Below are 20,874 nucleotides of genomic sequence, written 5' to 3' on the forward strand. Positions count from 1 at the left end.
CTCAAAATCTCAATCTACTCCCTAGCACCCTAAGTAGTGACTCAGTATGCCGTATACACACATTTAGGCACTGGTAAGGCCCCTTGTGTGATTCATGAATATAAATATGGATATGATGTAATTTCCAGTAAGGGAACATACATAGCTAGCATCAATTCTCCCATTTGTTTTGGGGAATTTGGGGACTATCTTTTTTTTTTAGGGAAAGAACATTGTATTTCACTAAAAAAGGATTTCGTTTGAGACAGCCCTTAAAATTACCAAGCCCCTGATCAATGCCCTGGGTGTAGGGGAATTTTAAAGCAACTTTGTAAGTTATTATTGTTGCAATTCCATTTGCTTCCACTAGGACTTCACTTTTTAAGCAGTCTGAGTTGAATTAAGGACAGAAGACTGGAGAAGATTAAGTACAGTTAGTAGCAAGATTAATTTCATTACACTTTCTAACAGTAATAAACGTGACCTTAAAATGCATTGTTTAAAAAACAACAATTAAAATAATATTTATCAAGTTCCTGAAGAGGGTAAAGCATACCCAAATTGTCTATTACAAATGGCAATATTTATTTTTGATATAATCCCGAGAAGGATCTCAGCGCATCCATTAAAAATACAAAACCCACAAAAGGAAGCAATTGCGTTCACAAATCTTCAAAATCGATCCAAGATTAAAGTCATCTATCACAAGTCCATACGGACACTGCATAAAAAACACTGGAAATAGAAAAAATATATATTTCCAGTTTGATTGTGTAAATGTACATGTCCACACGTAGAGACATGAGAGGTCCATGTGCCTGATGTCAGTATGATCCATGTATACTACAGCTCTGTGGCAGGTCCCCATTCAACGTCATCAGTTTCATCATCGTCGACACCAAAATCATCATCATTATCTCTGTCGTCTTCATTGCTCTCACTATCACTTCCTCTGATCTGTGTTCTCCGCATTTGCATGGCTTCGTGATGTGCCAATCTAAAAGAAAAGATTTATAAATAGATTTCAAAATAAAAAATTAAGTACTTTATCAATAACTAAGCTTGAAAGCTAGCAAAAATACTTACACTATAAATGAAGGGGAGGGTTTCCTTTCTGGTTCTGCCATGCGATCCTGAAACAGTAAAACGTGTAATGATCAATAGCTCAATCAAGTATTTCAAACATATTCAATATTACATCCATCCAAATGGCTTAACATGACTAAGTCAAGTAGAGCTTGTTTCAGGATCAACATCCTTGTTGGTCTTGGAACAACATCTCTATCACCCAATCAATAATATTGATGAATAATGAGAAGAACAGAGTTTTTGGGTGGGCAGGGTGGTAAGGGAAAGGGGTTGGTCTCTGTTGGTCCTAATATGCATTTCAATCCAGGAACTACACTTACACGACCTTTAAAATCTGAACAAAATTTAATACACTGGACATCATACACAAACCAGCTTTGTAATGGTCACACAGGGAAAACTGTCCACTATCAGAAAAGTTATAAAGTTATTCCATTCAGAACAAACGTGTTGGCCTTGTTGCTAGGAGACGCATGACAAATGAAAACAATGTGTGTTCTAAAATTGGCTGAAATATCAAACATGTTTGAGATCCCCCCGATTGGATGGAATCAAAGTCTCAAGCTAAAGTATTTGGCCCAAGTGTTCAAATGGCTCTGAAGGCCACCGGTATGTGCAGAACCTTTAATTCCCTGATAGGACACACTTACAACATAGTGTTGTGAACTTGCAATTACTTAAACTTCTACTACTAGACACGTTGGTATTTTTCAGACATGGGACAGTCTTGTGCACTTCCTGGAATGCTCTCAAGTGGTGAAGACTGCAAGTGTGGATATAAGAAAAGATACTTTGTCGGCCTTACAAAGGATGTAGATCCAGGAACCGCTCCTACTTGACTTAATAATGTATTACTACTCAAATTTTAATTAAGGTGGATTCATAAACTAATCAGATTATAGGGTCAAGGTTAGGGTTACCTTGCAACTAGTGGATTGAAAAACATGATCAACTAATCGTTTCCCCTATGCTTTTAAAGGTAGGTTATGGTTAATGTTAGTTGGGGTTTGTTGATCCCACTTAGGATTTAGATCCAGGAACATGTCCTGCTTGACTAAATCATGCCATACTACTCAAACCATGTGGATCTACCAATCCAGGGGTCTCCAAACTTGGCCCTGGATGGCTGGTGTGCTGCATAGTTTAGCTCCAACCCAAATTAAACACACCTGAACCAACTTATTAAGGTCTTACTAGGCATGCAAGAAACTTCTAGGCAGGTGTGCTGAGGCTAGTTGGAGCTGCCCTCTAGAACCGAGTTTGGATACCCCTGTACCAATCAATCAGAAATTAGGGTCGAGGTTGTTTAATTAGGGCTGGAGTTACTTTGCAGGACAGTGACCCTCCAGGACTAAAGTTCCCCATCCCTAATGTAGAGCCACAAAGATGTCCTAACTGACTAAATCATGTTGTGTCTGATTGCTCAATTGGTCGGTGGCATCGGTATGAGGTATATATGGTACCTTTTGAAGTTTTTCCTCTATGGCTGACACTGGAGGGGTCTCTGATTGGACTTCTTTGGGATCTGGTGCCTTGAAGTTAGGCAGAACATCGGAAGGTGCCGGCGGTGCAGCCATGTCCCCGGTGCTGAAGTCTGAATCTGTGAAACTCCGCTGAGAGGGGACATCATCTTCTTGTTGGGGACTGCCAGTGAAAAGGCGTGGAGATCGGGGCTCTGGAACATGGAGGATGGGAGGTATTTCCCCGGGAGGTAGGGTGTACACGGGCTCTTCCTCCAGGTATGGCTCTGGGTCATAGAAAGGTTCGGGACTTTGACTGTGCCCAGTGGCGGGCTCAGAGGAGCGGGCCAAGGCAGTGCCACGGTTTCTGGCGATGCCTACAGAGGGCTCATCCAGGTCCTCGTTGTCTGTGTAGGCTTCACCATCCGTAATGGCCTCCCCATCAGTGTCCTCATAGTCGCTGGCACCACTGAGGTAGTCAGAGTTGTTTGCACGGCTGAATGCGTCAAGGTCTTCATCAGCGCCTCCCTCCAACTGCACATACAAAGAGTACTTATTAACCAACTCAAGCATGAAATGCAGGCTCTGAACCAACTCTACATTCACATCTCAGAGATTTGATTCAGAGTTGTTGGGTTTTGGCTATGCTTGGAGTTGGCGCTTTCATAAAGTTTTGGGTTCAACAAAGACATGTAAGGTTTTAAAGTTACAAACGTATTATGTCAATGCTACATGAAATGAGAAAATAATTCTCTCTAGAGTTCTTACCGCAACTTCAGAAACCCAGACCGGTTTAGATTGCTGTTGCTGAATCTTGTCTTTCAAAATATCAAACCACACGTTTGTATTAGACTGAAGATCAACGCGTGCTGTAAAGGAAACCAAAAAAAACAGATTCCCTTTCGGAGTAAATTACAACTTTCTGAAAGTATCTTCTTCAAAACAGGGAATTCCAGACAGGCTTAAAAGGTTTACCGCAAAATAGATGGCTGTAATGTTTCCTAAGCTTTAAGGCCTGAGCGTATAGGCGACGAGAGCTCTTGTTGGAGCCTGGTATGTATTTTTGCCTCATTGCCTTCACGTCTTTCCGACTATGAGGATCCAAGAAGAGCACCATGGGATGGTACTGAATATAATTCAATCTTTCTACAGCCGTGGGTGTAATGTCCAGCAAGGGATGCTTTTCCTGCAAGTGAAAACAAGTTACAGGACAGTGGTTAAGGACTGTGATTCTCAAGGTTGGTTTATATTGAAAGAATTATTCTTTATGATAATAAAAAGTTAATAAAAGTTAACCTGCTCTGCTATTCTCCTCACTGTGTCTAGTTTGATGACACTGGATGAACCATCACTTCCATTCCTGGATGCCATTTCTATAAACCAATAAAATAGGAATATTCAATATTTGAAAGGTGAATAAACTTCAGTAGGAATTTAAAGAAAGACTGATCACAAAATCTAGATTTCATTTTTCATACCCGCAACTTCAAATTCATCTGGCATCTCTCGGGCCAGCTTCTCATTTGCAATGTCGTTCAGAGGACCCAAAATGACGATAGGCCGTTTGAAATTGGCTGCAAATGAGCGAGCATACATACATTACAACCAAATACTCTGTTAGAAATAATGGTCTTTAAAAAATAATAAATAAATAAATACACTTACCCTCTTTCAGAACCACTTTCTCATATGCTGGAAATTTGCCTTGAATAGTCAACTGTAGGAGGTCATCGCGGGTTCTCCTGGCGTTCTTTTTGGCCCCTCTGAGACCCCGTAATTTCCAGAATTCGGCCCTGGGGCCAGAGGCCTGGCGTTCGGCTGCACTGATTCTCTGTACCTGCTCCAAATTGGCCAAAGTTTCAGCCCTGAGATAGAGAAAGAGAATCAGACACCTAGAGTACAAGTAGGAACTATAACACTTAACAAGCACACAAATTTACCACAGCTATGGAAGGAAGACTTAAAACTATTTCTTTAACATACTTGGCCTGGTTAGGTATGGTGCCTTTGTCCAGCTCGAGTAGATCATTGCCCATGCGCACAGCTAGCCAGGTTCCCAGCTTCCCGCGGTGCATGGTGTCCACCACCCTGAACACCTCTCCTCTGGTGAAGCTCAAGCCAACACTGCTCTCAGCCACGTGGTCAAAGTGCGTACGGATGTAGAAAGAATCACCGAGGCTGGACTTCAAAATCTTCTTGTAGACTATAAGATATCAAGAGTGGAGATTAATTCAGAAATGCTTTTTGTAACCCATTTTACTTCCCAAATGCATTTCCCGAGAAGACTCTATTGTCTACTCAGTATTATAAAAACTATTTTAATGTCATGTTGAAATCATAATCCTAATAAGGAGACACGGAGGCACTCACTGTTCATTTTATTCTGAGTCCTGATATCGATGCGTTCCCCAGCGTGGATGTTCATGAAATACATGGCTGCTTCTTCTCTGGTGAAGTGATTAAAGTCCACGCCGTTCACCTACCAAAATAACAGTCTTGAAGCATGGCGCCGCTGGAAGGTTTGATCATGTACATGATCCTTTGGGCCTACTGTACCTCCAGTATCTGATCACCCTCTCGCATGCCTTGCATCTGGGCTGGACTGTTGGGCTGGACACCACCAACAAAGATGCCAACATCATTTCCTCCCACCAACCTCAACCCAACACTGCCCTCCTTCACAAAGCTGACGTGGTTCTGGTCTGAGCTGTATCTGTGGTGGATAAATATAATAATAATAATAATAATAAATAATAATAAATACATACTTTTTATGAAAAAAAAAGAATATTGTTAAATAAAAACAAAGTATTTATACATTATGGTAATATTGTTGTACGTCTTTAATTCATGCTTATTTAAATATGAATATATAAAAAACTAAATATAATTAATTATAATTATAATTATACATTAAATACAAATAAATTATTTATACATTTATACAATTATTGTTTAAATATAAAGCATTTACAAATCAGAGTTATATTTGTTTTGATTTATAAATAAATAAATATACATATTAAAAAAATTAAATATATTTTCACATCATAGTATGGATTAGTTGTCCATGATTTTATTTGTAATATATATATATATATATATATATATATATATATATATATATATATATATATATATATATATATATATATATATATATATATATATATAGGGTATTAACACATAATAAAGCAATATTTATTTATTTTTTATTTTTTTATTATTATACCTATTGAAAATCTAAAATATTTAATAAAAATATGTATTCACTATTAATTAATTTATGCTTATTTACAATATAAATACATTTAAATAAATATAAATTTTCATGCATTTAGCAGACGCTTTTATCCAAAGTGACTTTCAGGCTAACATTTTTTACCTAACGTGCTCCCTGGGAATCGAACCCACAACCTTGTGCTGCTAACGCAATGCTCTAACACTTGAGCCATAGGAACACACCTTTAATTTATGCTTATTTGTCCTTTTATCTTGACAACTAGAAAAGGGCCTTTTCTTTATGCATAATATTATTATTTCCTTTTCATATTGGGGAGAAACACGACCCTCTCGTGTCTTGCCTTTGATCTGCACACAAAGAAACATTACATTTCTCACCCCAGGTTTGGTGTTGGCACTGCATCTGGAGGAAGTGAATAAAGTGGCTCCTCTTCAGTTTTCGCTAAGATAAAAAAAACAGTTACAGTTTAGTACCCAATAGACACTGGATAGTTTGCAATGCATTATGGGCATGCTTTTAGACTGCTGACACTCACAGCTCAACGTGGTGTGGTAGGGAATGGACACGTTAGAGCGGAGAGTGCCATCAGCACGAGGGAAAACTGAAAGAAAGAGTCAGCATTCACATTCACACAGTGAGCCACTATGATTAGTATAATGTCAATAAGGTGTTTGTTGACTTAACACTCATAGAATTGACTCATACTTTCAATATGACATAATTTGCTATTGTAAGTGTGGATTAAGTAATATGTGTCATAGGAGGCGTTCCTAACCTGTGATCGCTGTTGTGGCTGGGACTCTCAGATCTCCTGACAGGTGATGGCGCCCTTTCTGATTCAGAGGAATCTGGCGAACGAACCAAAATGACAATAAAAACAAGATGCATGGATGCAGAAATATTCAGGAGAACTAAGGCAACATGCAGGGCATCTTTTTCCATTAAGTGCATTATATAGACCTTCAGGTAATGGTCTGGCAGGAGCGGCTCTGAGTGAAGAATCCTGGCGGCTGTTGATGATTGGTGCTTGCATTTCAGCTCTGAGAAAAAACAATAATGCAAAACAATATTTGTCACGTTTATATGCAAGATAATAATATATATATAAAAAAGAGAATGAGTATCTCTTACGCTGGTCTGCTTCTGGATTTTTTACTGAATGGAGACTGTGTTCTCGGAGGAGAGTTGTAACTTGCATCGGATTCAGATTCTGAGGGAGCTGATTAAATATGCAAATTACAGAGCATTATAGCAATTCGAAGATGGTTTAAAATGCTAATGGAACTATTTCCAATTCAGATAAATAGCTAATGACATATTTAATATGAATTTAGTAACATTAATATTGTGTATTTTTTAAATACTGTGTAATGTGTATGAAAGATAACAGAACTGACAGTAATTTAAACATGAATATTTAATTAATATACACATGCATATTTCATATTTACACATTCACATTTAAATAATTATTTTTTGTGCTTAAGACTGAGGAACAAAAAAACAGACAAAGTATTTTCATTTCAACAAAATGTAAAACGTATTTGTATTTATATGTAATTTATGCATTTATGGAAAAATGCGCAAATATTAATATGCATGAACAATTAGAGAATTGACAGTAATTTATACATTATTATTTAAATAATAAAATGTAATGCACAGATGAATATTCACATTTTTAATATCTACTCTGATATTTAAATATGCATACATTATTTAAATAAACGCTTTTCATACTTAAGGTTGAGTAATACAAAAAGTCAAAAATTATTTTAATTTCATTATAGTTTCATGAAGTATTTAACTTTAATTGGAACATATATGTGTAATGTATATGAACAATTACAGAATTTGCACAATAATATTCAGAAAATCCTGAATAATAATAATAATAATAATATACTTATTAATTTTAACCATCTAATATTAAAATGTAACATCTACACATCAATATTTAAAAATATGATTCCTATTTTAGATTGAGGTATGAAAAATGACTACATTTATTATATAATTTATATATAATTATATAATAATATTATATTGAGAAACAATGTGTAAATATTAATGTGTAATGTGCATGAACACTAACAGAATCTACACATCAATATTTAGGAAATAAAGTATAATAATAATATACATTCTATGTATTTTACATGAATATTTATTATTTGCACATTAACATTTTTGTCATCTTTCATATTTAAAAGTGAGATACAAAAGAATGTATTTTCATGTCATCAATTTTTAAAATATAACCTGGAATATTCCGTTTCTGATTGGCTCGTACCTTTCTGTACAGGCATTGAGGGTTTCGACAACTTTGGGGGATCCATTACAGGGACTGACATGACCTCAGGTGTCGCCCTGAAAGAGAAAGAGGGGAGATGGAAGGGTGAGAGAAAAAAGGAAGACGAGGGGACACTTAATTATGCTCGTCTGTGAAGTGAGTGGGAACTAATGTAACATCACTGATGATTAGGAACTGGGGGAGATATTCACCTCAGGGTTTCTATGGGTCTCTCTCACTGAACGGGGTGGACTATCTACATTCATAAGTGATTAATACGGTCATATTTAAGTCCCCAAAATCAATGGTTCATATGGACAAGCAGAAAATACTACAGTAAACTTATCAAAAAGATCAATAGATCCATACCTATGATACCTTCAACTCTTATTACTCCACTGGATGTGCAGAATGTGTGTTAATATATGCGGTTTATGATATTATGTGGATAACTTGATTATATAGGCTACATTAGATCTTAGATTCAAGATTATCTACATCATAGAAGCAATTTTATGTAAAGTGACACAAATAAACATAATACAAGAGGAAACTCAGGTTGATTCGGTGTCTTTTATTTTAAAAGATCACACATGCCACATTTTCAGATATCACAATGAAACCAAAATACATGATTGTATACAAACATAATGAAACAGTCAAAAAGAACAAAGCAACAAGTCAAATTTATATATTTTTTTTCATCGTGTGCAGATAGATGATCGGCCCAACTGAAAGGGCCCGAAGTGAGTTGATTTAAATGCCTCCCTCATGTGTACCTGTATCTATTGCGGGACTCCTGTCCGCGTTGAGGTCCGGTACTATCGTCCGATTCGGACTCGGATGCAGCTGCATTGAAAAGACATGCTCTTGAATGAGAAAATGGGACACAGAATTGAAACTAAAGTGTGCTATGGGGTTAAAATCACCTCTGGGTGGAGGCCTGTAAGGAGACGGCATGCGGCGAGGGAAATCCTGAGACATGCTTAGAGAGGAAGACTTCATCCCCGGAGGAGGAAGATCGGGAAGCACCCTGGAAAAAAGAGATATGCTTCTAGTTCAGTAGAGAAGTACAACAGGTTGTTCTGTTTCCAATCATACTTGAGATGGGCCAGTCTTTTAGCCAGTTCAAAAACTCAGTTCAATATTAAAAAATGTGCTTAAGAGTTCATTTGGATTGGGTGTTTGCTGCTCGTGATGTGCACTCATACTTGTATCTGGAGTGATTTTCAGGTCTGGGACTCTCACGCCTTGGGGGCGGGGAGGCGTTTCGGTCAGAATCGGACTCTGAAACGGCTGGTCACACAAAACAAACACAGCGTTAAAGGGGGGGTGAAATGTTATTTCATGCATACTGAGTTTTTTACACTGTTAAAGAGTTGGATTCCCATGCTAAACATGGACAAAGTTTCAAAAATTAAGTTGTACGTTTGAAGGAGTATTTTTGTTCCCAAAATACTACTACTGGTTTGTCACAAGTTTCGGAAAGTTTTTTTCGAGTATGGCTCTGTGTGACGTTAGATGGAGCGGAATTTCCTTATATGGGTCCTGAGGGCAGGCTGCCGGAAGAGCGCGCGCTCCCGTATAGCAGAGCACTGAGAGCACAACAGACATTCACTGATCAGAACGAGAGCGTTGCGGAATGTCACAAAAGAAGTGTGTTTTTGGTTGCCAGGACAAGACAACCCTGCACAGATTACCAAAAAAAAACAGCATTAAGGGACCAGTGGATGGAGTTTATTTTTACAGAGCATCAACGGAGTTGTGCAAGAGTTTTTGTTTGTTCCCTGCATTTTACAAACAAAGCCCAGTTTGACGACGGACGTATCGTTTATTTCTTAAGGATGATGCAATCCCAACGAAAAAGGGTCACGATCGTGTGTTGGAACCGCAGGCGGTGAGTAAAACTGCTTCAAATATCTCTGCCTCCTTGTTAGTGCGTCCCCTCCCATGCCAAAGACCCGGGTTCGAGCCACGCTCGGAGCGAGTCGTTGCTGCTGCTGCTCTCGTTCAGTTTCAGCCTCTGGATCTGATTCTGGATCATAAATAAACGGCTGAATCTGACTGTAAGCCATGGTTTGTTCTGGATGGTTTTTTCCTCAAGGTAATGTCACAACTTCCAAACGCTCTCAACACAAAAGCCTACTGTCGCTCGTGATTCTTTAGCTCCGCCCACACGTCACGCCTCCAGGTGCTCGTGTTTTTCCGGCAAAAATCGGTACAGAGTATCTTTCTCTTATGAATATAATAAAACTAAAGACTTTTTGGAGTTATGAAGGATGCAGTACTACTCTATAGGTACTCAAGATTAACAGGATATTGAGTGAAAACGAGCATTTCACCCCCCCCCCCTTTAAGCTACTGAGATTATATCATTGACAGCATGTATGCATATCATTAACTGAATCACCATAATTCAGTAAAGTTTTTATTCCAGAGGTTTATATGTAATATGGTGAAATCAGTTGTATTGTGTCAGAGCGATTTGAGGCAGACCTCTGCGAGGCCGAGAGGCAGTGGAGGAGCTCCATTTCTGGGTGACAGGTGAGGCTCGAGGGTTTGGCAGAGCAGAGACCCCGGAGAGAACTCTGAAACAAGCCAACAAACAAACACGTGAGCTATGCATCTCACTTAAACAAACTGCAGCTTGAAAGAAAAAACGAAAACAAACAAAACAAGCAAACAAAAACTTAAACAGAAAAAAACAAAAGACAGCAGAATGGAGCAGAATACAAAAATAAGCTTAACTGCAAAACAAAACAAAATCCTAAAAGAAAAAAAGAAAAAGAAACAAAAAACACAAAACAAATCCAAGGATAAAAGGCAAAAAACACAGAACAGCAGCAACTATAGCAAAACAAACAAACCCTGATATATAAATAAAAAAAGTAATTTTATTAAGTTTATTACATTAAATTGGATTACTATTTCTGAACAACAACAAAAGAATTCAATACAACATTACTGCAGAGCCACAATTGTCTACATGCATATGGGGCTTATGAATTCACACGAAGCCATATTTACTTGTATCGGTCTCTGTTATCGAGAGTGCCGTGTTTTGATGATGGAGGTGAGTTGCTGCGGTCCGATTCAGACTCTGAGGGAACTGAACAAGAAACAAAGCATCATTCAGCCACTTGCACATACAACCATGGGCAAAGTATTAAGGGCAAAACCTCTTGGCCATGACAATCTACGATGTAAAATCAATCCGAATTTTTTTTCATGGATTTATGTGTTTCATGAATGAGACCCGGTGAGATTTGTTCAACGTAGACGCACCTCTGCGAGGGGGCACTGACTGAGCGGGTGGTCTTGGGAGTGTAGAGCGCAGAGGAGGCGATTCGCGTGGTTTCGACACAGGATCGGCACGATTTCTGCAGGTCAGTGAGCTCTGTTAGTGCAACGATCATTTAACTAAAAGAGATCAGGGGAGAGTTGAGATGTTCACCTGCGAGAACGTCGCTCTTTTGGACGGGATGTTCGCTTTGTGGGACCGTCAGAATCCAGGTCTGAGATTTCTTCGGGTAAAAATGAAAAGTTAATATTAAAACCCACATCAACAGAGTGCTGCAAAGATTATGTATTTTTGTACATCAAAACATGGACAAGTCAATGTCGAAAAATCCTATTGGGTTTTATTGAAGGAACCAAGGTGATGCCAACAGGGTTGGATTACAAAAATACTAAAAAACATCTACGCTCACCCTCCAGCTCTGAACTACTGCCTTGCCGCCTCTCGTCTGCACTGTTTTCTGGACTGTCCTCCACTTCGGGAATGCTGACGAGGAACTGTCTGTCATCTCTCAACACCAACATGGACAGTTTACCTCTAGACTTCTCCACCAGGTGCTTGGTCTCCAGCAAGGACAGATTTTCAGTCGTCATGCCGTTAATCTAAACCAGAGTTTTCAAAAAGGTTACGCGACACCCACATGCAGTGAAACGGTTTCTAAAGAACCAGCTCTTCACCTTCAAAACAAGATCTCCTTCCTGAAGGGTGCCCTCTTTGGCAGCCAGACCAGTGGAAGTCATGTGTTTGATGAAAATCTGACTCCCCAGCTTCATTCCGTACTCTACAGAGACAAAAACCTGTCAAAAGCTTGGCAAGAACCACTAATAATTATTATACAATGCAAAGCCTTTGAGATTCTGACCATCTGTGGGTTTTTTCTTGATCAGGGTTGTTCTGATGGGTTTATCTTGCACGTCCTGATTGGGAAGTCTCTTGTAGCCGGACATGATGGGAAGGTCGTGACCGTTGCGGTCAGGTGTCACGCTTCGAGTTCGTCGGTTACGGCTGGTGTCTGTGTTGCGCTGACCCCTCCTCTGTGGCATATCGTCATCTAGTATGTTGGATTGTGAGGCAGAACGAGTAGGTCTGTTGCTCAAAGGGATCTGAATTGTGCGTGGCCTCTTTACAGTCTACAAAGGGAATGAACAATATAATTTTTTATTTGTAAAATGTACTGAAATCAGTTCAAATGCATAGAACATTTTACCAAGATATTAATTTAACTTCGGTGTTTTCACTTACAATGTTTACCGTTTTCCCGCACTTCCTCAGATTTTGAATTGTGTAAAGCGAGCTGACGTTCTCCATCGAAACGCCATTCACCATAACTATCTGATCTTGTGTCCTGTGTGCAATAAATCACGTGAGTCTCTATCACAAACATCATACGCCAAATATGTTTGACTACGTTGGTTTTTCCATCTTGCACACAAACATGACAGGTCAGACAGGATTAGACAGGATGTGTGGGAGGAAGTAGTGTGGGTCTGAAAGTGGACGTGTACTCACTGAAGACGACCCATGGCAGGGCCGCTGGGAAGCACATCAGAGACCCTCACTGCTGCGTCCCCATTTACGGGCTTGTCAAGCCCACCTGAGACCGCAAAACCAAAGCCGACCTTGGGATCCTGCAAACAAAAGAATAGACAAATGAAAGAATGGATGCTCAAAAAAAACAAAACAAAAAAAAACAGAGAGAATGAAATTAAATAATAAATTAATAAAAAAAAGTAAAGAACAAAAAAAAGATTATGAAACATTAAGAGAAAAGACACAGAAACAAATAAAAAAGATTAAATTAATAAAAGAAAAATAACAGAAAAGAAGGAACAAATGAGTGAAAAATAAAAGCATGAAAAACAAAACAAAGAAACAAAAAAGAATGAAAAAAAACAAGAATTATCAAATGAAAAAATTAAACGAGAGAAAAAGAACAACTGAACGAAAGAAAAACTAAATCAAAATGTGTTAAAAATAAAAGCAACAATCAAAAGAGAACAAATAAACAAAATGACAAACAAAAAACAAGAGAACTAAACAAAAGAAAGAATAAATAGACTAAATAAAAACAATTGAAAATAATGAAAGAAACGCACATAAAAAAGACCAAAATATATAACAAACAAATCAACCAACAAAAAAAAAAAAAAAAAAAAAAAACAATCACAAATGATGAAAGAAGAAATAAAAACTAAAAAAAATCAAATGGATGAATAAAGTAATTTAAAAATACTAAAGAGTAAACAAAAAAAGAAAGAAAAAAGAGAAAAGGCAGCTTCTTTCTATACTGAAATGCACCACATGACCCCAAACCTGGCATTCCAAAATTCCGGGTGTGTCCTAGTGACAGATGGAAACAACTCTTACGACAATCGTGGTATCACAACTGCTCACTACACTTTCAATCCAGCTCAACTTTCAATTGTTGTTAAGTGTCTGCACCTGCCATCATGTTCTGACACATCTGTACAAAGCTTGATAAAGGTGTGTCTAAAATGAAAATAAACCCTCAATTCGCAACTTACTTTCGATAAAGTGACCGTGTGCTGCTCCCATATAGTCATCTCCTCCATGACTGCTTTCTGAAACGAGAAAGAAAGGGATACATTTATTTGTGCAACATCATGCAATCAACAACAAAATATCAACATTTACTAAGCTACCACACAAATATCTGCTCAGACGAAAAGCACCAGTTTTTGAGGGCCTCACTTCTTTCTTTTCGATTCAAAGACCACTTCTTTTGTACCAGCACTCGGCTGTTGTTTGTCAGCTCGGCCGAGCTTGAGAGGGAATGGCTCTAGCTGAGCATGCTCCCACCTGCTGAATTCCAGTCATACAGGTACATGGGGGCGGAGCCAGCACATGACATCAGCGATACCCGACACTTCCTCACCAACGGCTCACCAAATCAATAAACAGACTGACAATACACGTCTCTCAGGAGGCATTCACGGAGTGGCTAAAATCACTGGCATGCCATTTGATTTGGAAACCGACTACTGGAAACATGCCAACATATGATGATCTAAATTACAAATACTAGTCAATCAAGACTGGTAAAGTTATTATCAGTAACATACCCTATTCTGAATTTCACGTTTAGTACGGCTGATTCAAGTTAGTTTCCTTATTGTAAATAATAAGCAATGAATTGCATTTCAAAAATTTGATTTCAAGTCAAACTGATAAACGTGTCCCCAAACAAAGATATGCAACCATGCTATGAGAGCGGTTTCTACTGAACTAGAGAATTCCTGGAATGTTTCCCATGTTTTTATTGGCCGCTCTTGGCAAGCAAAGGTCAGAGAGAGTGTCTTACAAATTACAATATCACACATTTTCTTCAGAAAATCTAAAAAATCTAGGTGTGACTTTGTGACTGTCCCCTAAAAAAATGCACAAATCTTATATAAATTGATGAACATATTTCACGTATGAACACAAAACTATAAAAACTATGGTTATACAGGACACTAGTATTACTTTGAAAATGCACAGAATTCTGATATGAAAAAACAAAAAAAATGACTACTTGACAGCAGCGATAGTCATAAAGGAAGTGGCTCACACTGAGGAAGCAGGGATGCAAATATCTGAACTACTCTTTTCTAGGAAACTTCCTTCATGTAATACGTTGGACTCTGACAGTCCAGTGTTCCTACACCTGTTCTGACATACTACGAAGTCTGACAATGCTGTAGTTTATGATTACATGAAACACAGAGTCTTACCAACACAAAGCTAATGGCTTACCAGACTCCATTCATTTGTGTGAACGTGCATAAACCTAACCAGCACAAACGTTGAAACATACGGACTTTCATGATGCGTTTCTGTCATTTTAGAGCTCGAGAGCCCGAGTCCCAATTCACTTTCATTGCATTGAAAAGAGCAGCTTGGTCATTCCGCAAAATATCTCCTTTTGTTCTTTACAGAAGAAAAAAGAATGAGGGTGAGTTAATGATCACAGAAATGGGTAAACTATACCGTTAAGGGTCATAGCTGCTAAGTCACATGCTAGCGTATAATAATAATGAAACGTAACAGTAAACAACATGTAGTAAATAAAGTCTGTAAGCATCTAGAAACTAAGTGACTGAAATCACAACTCTGCTCATGAGGAAAACACACGTCTCCTGCAATCAGTGTATTACAAATAAATACACTGTTTGCAAATCTATCATATTCAATCTGCATCTAATTAACTATTTAACCCTTCAGTAACTCTATAACAGTAACCGAAGCCTCAAACTACAAGTGTAAGTCAGTATTTACAGTCTCATCTGTGTAAAGCTGTTATTACATGGCTCAGATGACACATTACACTGTGTAGTAAACTTGAGAAAGCTCATGTTAGGTGCATTCAACTGCTAGCATTAACTACTAGTTCTTACCGTCCCTTTAAATCTCACTTAATCTTTCCACAGACAGAACTAAAGGACTGGCTTCCTCATTAGCATAAGAAGGTAAACAAAGCAGGGTCTCCAAAATATTGGAGTAAATATACTTATCTCCATTTTTGGAGACGCATGCACCTGACAAGCGGTTTACTTCCTGTAGCCTACAGGAAAAATGAAAACATACAGTTAATGAGAAAAAGAAAAAAACGTTGTGTACGAACCTCCATCTGAGCCTAAAGAAAGCTCCACCCACTAGATCAACAAATCTTTTGGTACTTTCTGATATTTACTGTCCCTCAAGGAATTAAGGAGGAACTAGGTGGGACAGTCTCCATTCACTGAGACGATGCCACCTTATGAAGACTTTTGATGGATGGAATGGTTTATTTAAGGTTTCATAATCCAGATTTGGTATCCAAGGCATTGAGAAAGAAAAATAGCAAAATGCCCTCAAATATTTTGGGAATGTCCTCCGATAACAAGCCCTTGAGTTGCTAAGGGAAGCTGATGAGGTTTACACGGTTACAATCATTATCCCGGCCTGTTCATGTTTAATCTGCACACTGACCTAGTAAAGGTTTCTGCACACGCTGGGCTAGAGGAAGCACAACACAAAAGACTAATGCTAAGTATTCAACTTCAGCATGTGGGTCAGTCACATTTAGCATAAATGTCCACAATCAGTCTTATTTTAGTATTTATAATATTACAGTATTTATTACTATTTGTTTTAATTTTTTTTACTTGGTTACTTTTGCCATTTGCATGAGCTTTTCTTCAGTATTTCTATGTAGCTTTAATACATTTTTATTTAAGTTTTATTTAAGTATTTATTTCAGTTAGTTGCCAAAGCAAAACCTCTAATTTCCAGTACATTTTTAGGTTGAGTTTTTTTCATATAAAAGTTTAAATTTATATTATTTCAGATTTATTTCAAACACCAAAACTTTTTTTTTTCTTCATATTTTTAGATTAGTTAACAATATTAACACGGTCCGGAATGGGGAAAAATCAATTAATAAAGTAGTAAAAAAATAAGAAAAATTCTTAGAAATGTAGTGTTTGTATTTGTGTTGGTTTCATATGGTTTTGAAGAACTTTTATAGAATTTTTAACCGTTTCAATTAAATAAAAAAAAATATACATACTTTCCTAATACCTTGAATACATGTGAGTGTGTACGATCATAAAAAAAAAATACATAAAAAAAAAAGAACAAAAAAATACTTCATGATAAAAAGTGAACTGTCTGGTGATAAAAATGTCAGATTTGTATTTCATTATACAAAAATCTTTTAAAAATGAACTTTAATTCAGAAATTAAAGACATGCACATCATGTGTGGGATGTAAAGGAATGTATATAACATATTTCAGAATAAATGATTTCATACACAACATGAGCATTGAGCCATGTATTTTTTCCTGCACCACTTTCTTCTGTGCAACATAAAATATATTTTGAGAAAGTGTTTTTTTTTCTCTCTCCATACAATGGAAGTTGATGGTAACAATAATGTTCACATAATATTATCTGTTCTGCAGAAGAAAGAAAATCATACAGGTTTGAAACGACATGAGGGTGAGTAAATGATGATAATTTTAATTTTTATGGTGAACTGTCCCTTTATGTCAACCATCCATATAAAACACACACACACACACACACACACTCTGAACAACTTAGCAACAGCATAGCAACAGGAACAAATTATAGCTACCCTTTTCCAAAAACCCAAATGTGGTAATCTTACTGGAATCATTGCACGCCCTCACGGCAAAAGTCTTGACAGGAAATGTAGGAGGAATGAACGGATGTCAGATGGTGTTGTGTTAAGGTGAGCCCCCTCAAACAGTAACTGGAAACGCTTTCATAATAGGAGACCACAAGTTTCTGGTGGTCCGGCCCAGTTCTTCACAACTATTTACATTTGTTCTTCTGCATCATAACAGAAAACATTAGGAAACAAAGAACACAGGAGATGTTTCTACACACCCGCCAACAATTACATTCCCAAAACTTTAGATAACGTTCTGGCAAAGTTCCCTTAAAATCATGAATAAACATTCTTCCGGTAACATTAATAGAACAGAAGTGATCTGGGCCTGTAATCACAAAACATTTTATCTTACCACTGAGAGGTCGCCTAAATAGTAGTAAGAGTTTTTCTTAAGATGATTTGTGAATACGGGGCCAGGACTTTAATAACGTTCCCATAACTTTTGCAAAACTATGAACAAACTGAATGCTTTCTCTAATGTACGCATAACCAAGAACATAAATTTTACAACATTTAATGTCTTGAATATTCTGATAACTATTCGGATAATTTAACTTAATTTTTGTTAGCAGGGCAGTTTGGCCTAAACCTTTAGACATCAACACACCTCAGTTTCACAGCGTAGAACTAATGGACTAAATACAGTTCAATTTGAATACTATACTAACCATGCAAAAACAGAAAAACGTCCTACAAAACTATATCTTTGGCTCAGACATGTGAATAGCATCACTGAAGAGAAATGGGGATGTACTGTAAGGGAAAGCTGCTTCTCGAAACCACAGTGAAACTATAAAGCATGCACAGACTCAAATGAGCGGCAGAACCAGTAGAGCCAGATTAGGCTGAGTTTACTGCATCACAGTTTCAATCATTGGTCTCATAACAGCGAATCGATTCTTTTGAACAGAAGTTCAGAAAGCACCTCCTCTGTGCAAATGCGCTATGTAAACTTAAATCAGTCAAATTGTTGGATGACCCTAAAAACCGGTTCTGGGTTCATAAAGAGTCAGAAAAAGACCAAAAGCTCGAGATGAACCTTACTGCAGAACACAAGATCCAGGGGGGCATGGTTGGATCCAGATCCAACTCATTCAACCTTACATATACCTAAACCTACCCGTCTCCACCCCTTGAAACCTAAACTCACCCATCTCCAGTCCTAAACCTACCGGTCTCCACCCCCTGATCCCAAAACCCACCCATCTTAACCCTAAAACCTACCAGACTCCAACCACTGATACCTAAACCCAAACATCACCAACCCTAAACCTACCTGTCTCCACCCCCTGATCCCAAAACCTACCCGTCTCCATCTCTAAACCTACCCGTCTCCACCCCCTGATCCCAAAACCTACCAATCTAAACCCCTGAACCTACCGGTCTCCATCCCTAAACCTACCCGTCTCCACCCCCTGATCCCAAAACCTACCAATCTAAACCCCTGAACCTACCGGTCTCCATCCCTAAACCTACCCGTCTCCACCCCCTGATCCCAAAACCCACCCATCTAAACCCCTAAACCTACCTGTCTCCACCCCTGGTCCCAAAACCCACCCATCTAAACCCCTAAACCTACCAGTCTCCAACGCCTGATCCCTAAACCCACCCATCTCCACCAATGAACCTACCTACGATTTGTGAACTGGCTCGACATGCTCATTAAAAAGATCCGATTCAAAAGAACTATTCGAAAGAATCGGACATTGCTATCCCTTAGTTCACAAATTATTTAATTTGAACAACAGTTCTCATAATATAATAGATATCCTTAATTTAAATGAACCGACATTCACATTTAATAGGACAGAATTTTTAATTGCTAAATGAAGCCATATGTTCACAAGACAGTGGTTCAAAACTGAGGACATAGGCTAGGTTTGGGAAAAGACTTACTAAGATAACAATTAACAATGTTTCTCATATGAATTAAACATATTAGAGTGCATCAACATTATTCACATTTAGCTGTCAACAAATCTGAACTTTGCTAAAACCAAATAATTTTACAGTTTAACTCAGACTTTAGAAAAAGAAAACGCTCAAAACTGAGGACGAATAAAGTGTATTTTAGCAAAAACAATCTGGCAACACAAAGCTGCTACATGAATAACTCGGGTAGAGAAGCAGAAACATGTATGGGCTAATCTAAAATCTGATCTAAAATACGAGCTGTAAGTTCAGAGACCACACGAAGCAGGTTTGTGTTTACACAATGTCGCCAATTATTTACAATTTCGCCGTAATTTCTAGTCAAACATCTTACATTTCAGCAAAATGTGAAACGGCCAACACAAGCAATTGATTAACACAACAAAGCAGGAGGAAAGAAAAACACCTCGACTCACCTTATTGTGTCTGCTTTAAAAACTAACACCAATATTCACAGTTAATTCCGTATTGGAGACCTCACAGGGTCCTGGCACCTGCAGGTTTCTATAAAGGTTTCGTTATATTTCTCAGCATCTATACAGAGCACCTGATCGTGTACCTACCTGTGAGCGTGGGGGAGGAGTTTAATACAGGTGGGCGTGGCAGTTTCGTCACGAAGCTATTTATTATACCAAACACTACACTACGGTGTCATTTTTTTTGGTCTTATTTTCATTTTGTCACACTAAATGCTTGTGGGATGCATAGTTTCAAAACAAAAAAGTACTCTAAGTAAGTATAAAAAATTTGTTTAAATAAGAAAAGATAGATAATTAGAGGCTTAATTTGTTTAGTAATACCTACTGTGTTATACAAATATTTTTTTATTTGTTAATTTGTCTAAAACATAACTTTTGCCTCTGAGAAAATATTTTTCATTAGTGTAAAACAATTGTTTCCCCTACACAATGACGCCCTCAGTCGGGAACGCGCAGTATTGGCGCGGTTACACGCCTGACAGAAGTGTTAGCTGCTGCTAGTTTCCACAGTGAACACATTGACTGTCCCTCCAGTAAACATGATTCCCACTCAAAAAATAAGGTAAGATTATTTAAAATAATAGGAAAAGAACATATATTACGCAAAATAGCAGGCTATCATGAATGAACATGCTTTGTTTTACCACCGCATTTATAGGGGCTAGCCAGTCTTTTCCAAGACTAAACTTAGTGGTCTTTGGTGTCAAGGGTAATACAAAATGGTATATAATTTTAAATTAGTTATGACATTTCATACACCTCCAAAAGGTACAATGGTGTTACCATATTTCTTGACATTGCAACCAAAACCATGATGGTAATACAATGGTATCATTTGATATACCATACAGAATCATTAAATCAATTGTTCACAACCAGACCAATAGCGGCCTTAGTAAACTTCCATAGAGCCACAA

General features: G+C 37.8%; 1 protein-coding gene across 1 annotated transcript; it reads right to left on the reverse strand.

Annotated features, from left to right (window-relative positions):
* Window positions 1-190: 190 nt before the first annotated feature.
* On the reverse strand, window positions 191-20,031 carry LOC113064883 (tight junction protein ZO-3). The gene is made up of 31 exons (XM_026235872.1): window positions 19,895-20,031; window positions 13,889-13,945; window positions 12,873-12,991; window positions 12,606-12,708; window positions 12,226-12,493; window positions 12,041-12,144; window positions 11,776-11,965; window positions 11,520-11,589; window positions 11,351-11,445; window positions 11,093-11,174; window positions 10,562-10,653; window positions 9,277-9,361; window positions 8,995-9,098; window positions 8,845-8,914; window positions 8,066-8,142; window positions 6,904-6,991; window positions 6,733-6,812; window positions 6,548-6,620; window positions 6,308-6,372; window positions 6,150-6,213; window positions 5,085-5,241; window positions 4,899-5,007; window positions 4,512-4,731; window positions 4,194-4,393; window positions 4,007-4,102; window positions 3,825-3,901; window positions 3,504-3,714; window positions 3,297-3,397; window positions 2,532-3,062; window positions 1,066-1,112; window positions 191-976 (listed from the first exon to the last, which is right to left on the reverse strand). The coding sequence occupies exons 2-31, from the start codon at window positions 13,934-13,936 to the stop codon at window positions 823-825; spliced, it is 3,780 nt and encodes a 1,259-aa protein (XP_026091657.1). The 5' UTR covers window positions 13,937-13,945; window positions 19,895-20,031; the 3' UTR covers window positions 191-822.
* Window positions 20,032-20,874: the final 843 nt, after the last annotated feature.

This window comes from Carassius auratus, chromosome 47, assembly GCF_003368295.1.
Source record: "Carassius auratus strain Wakin chromosome 47, ASM336829v1, whole genome shotgun sequence".
Taxonomy (NCBI): Eukaryota; Metazoa; Chordata; class Actinopteri; order Cypriniformes; family Cyprinidae; genus Carassius; species Carassius auratus.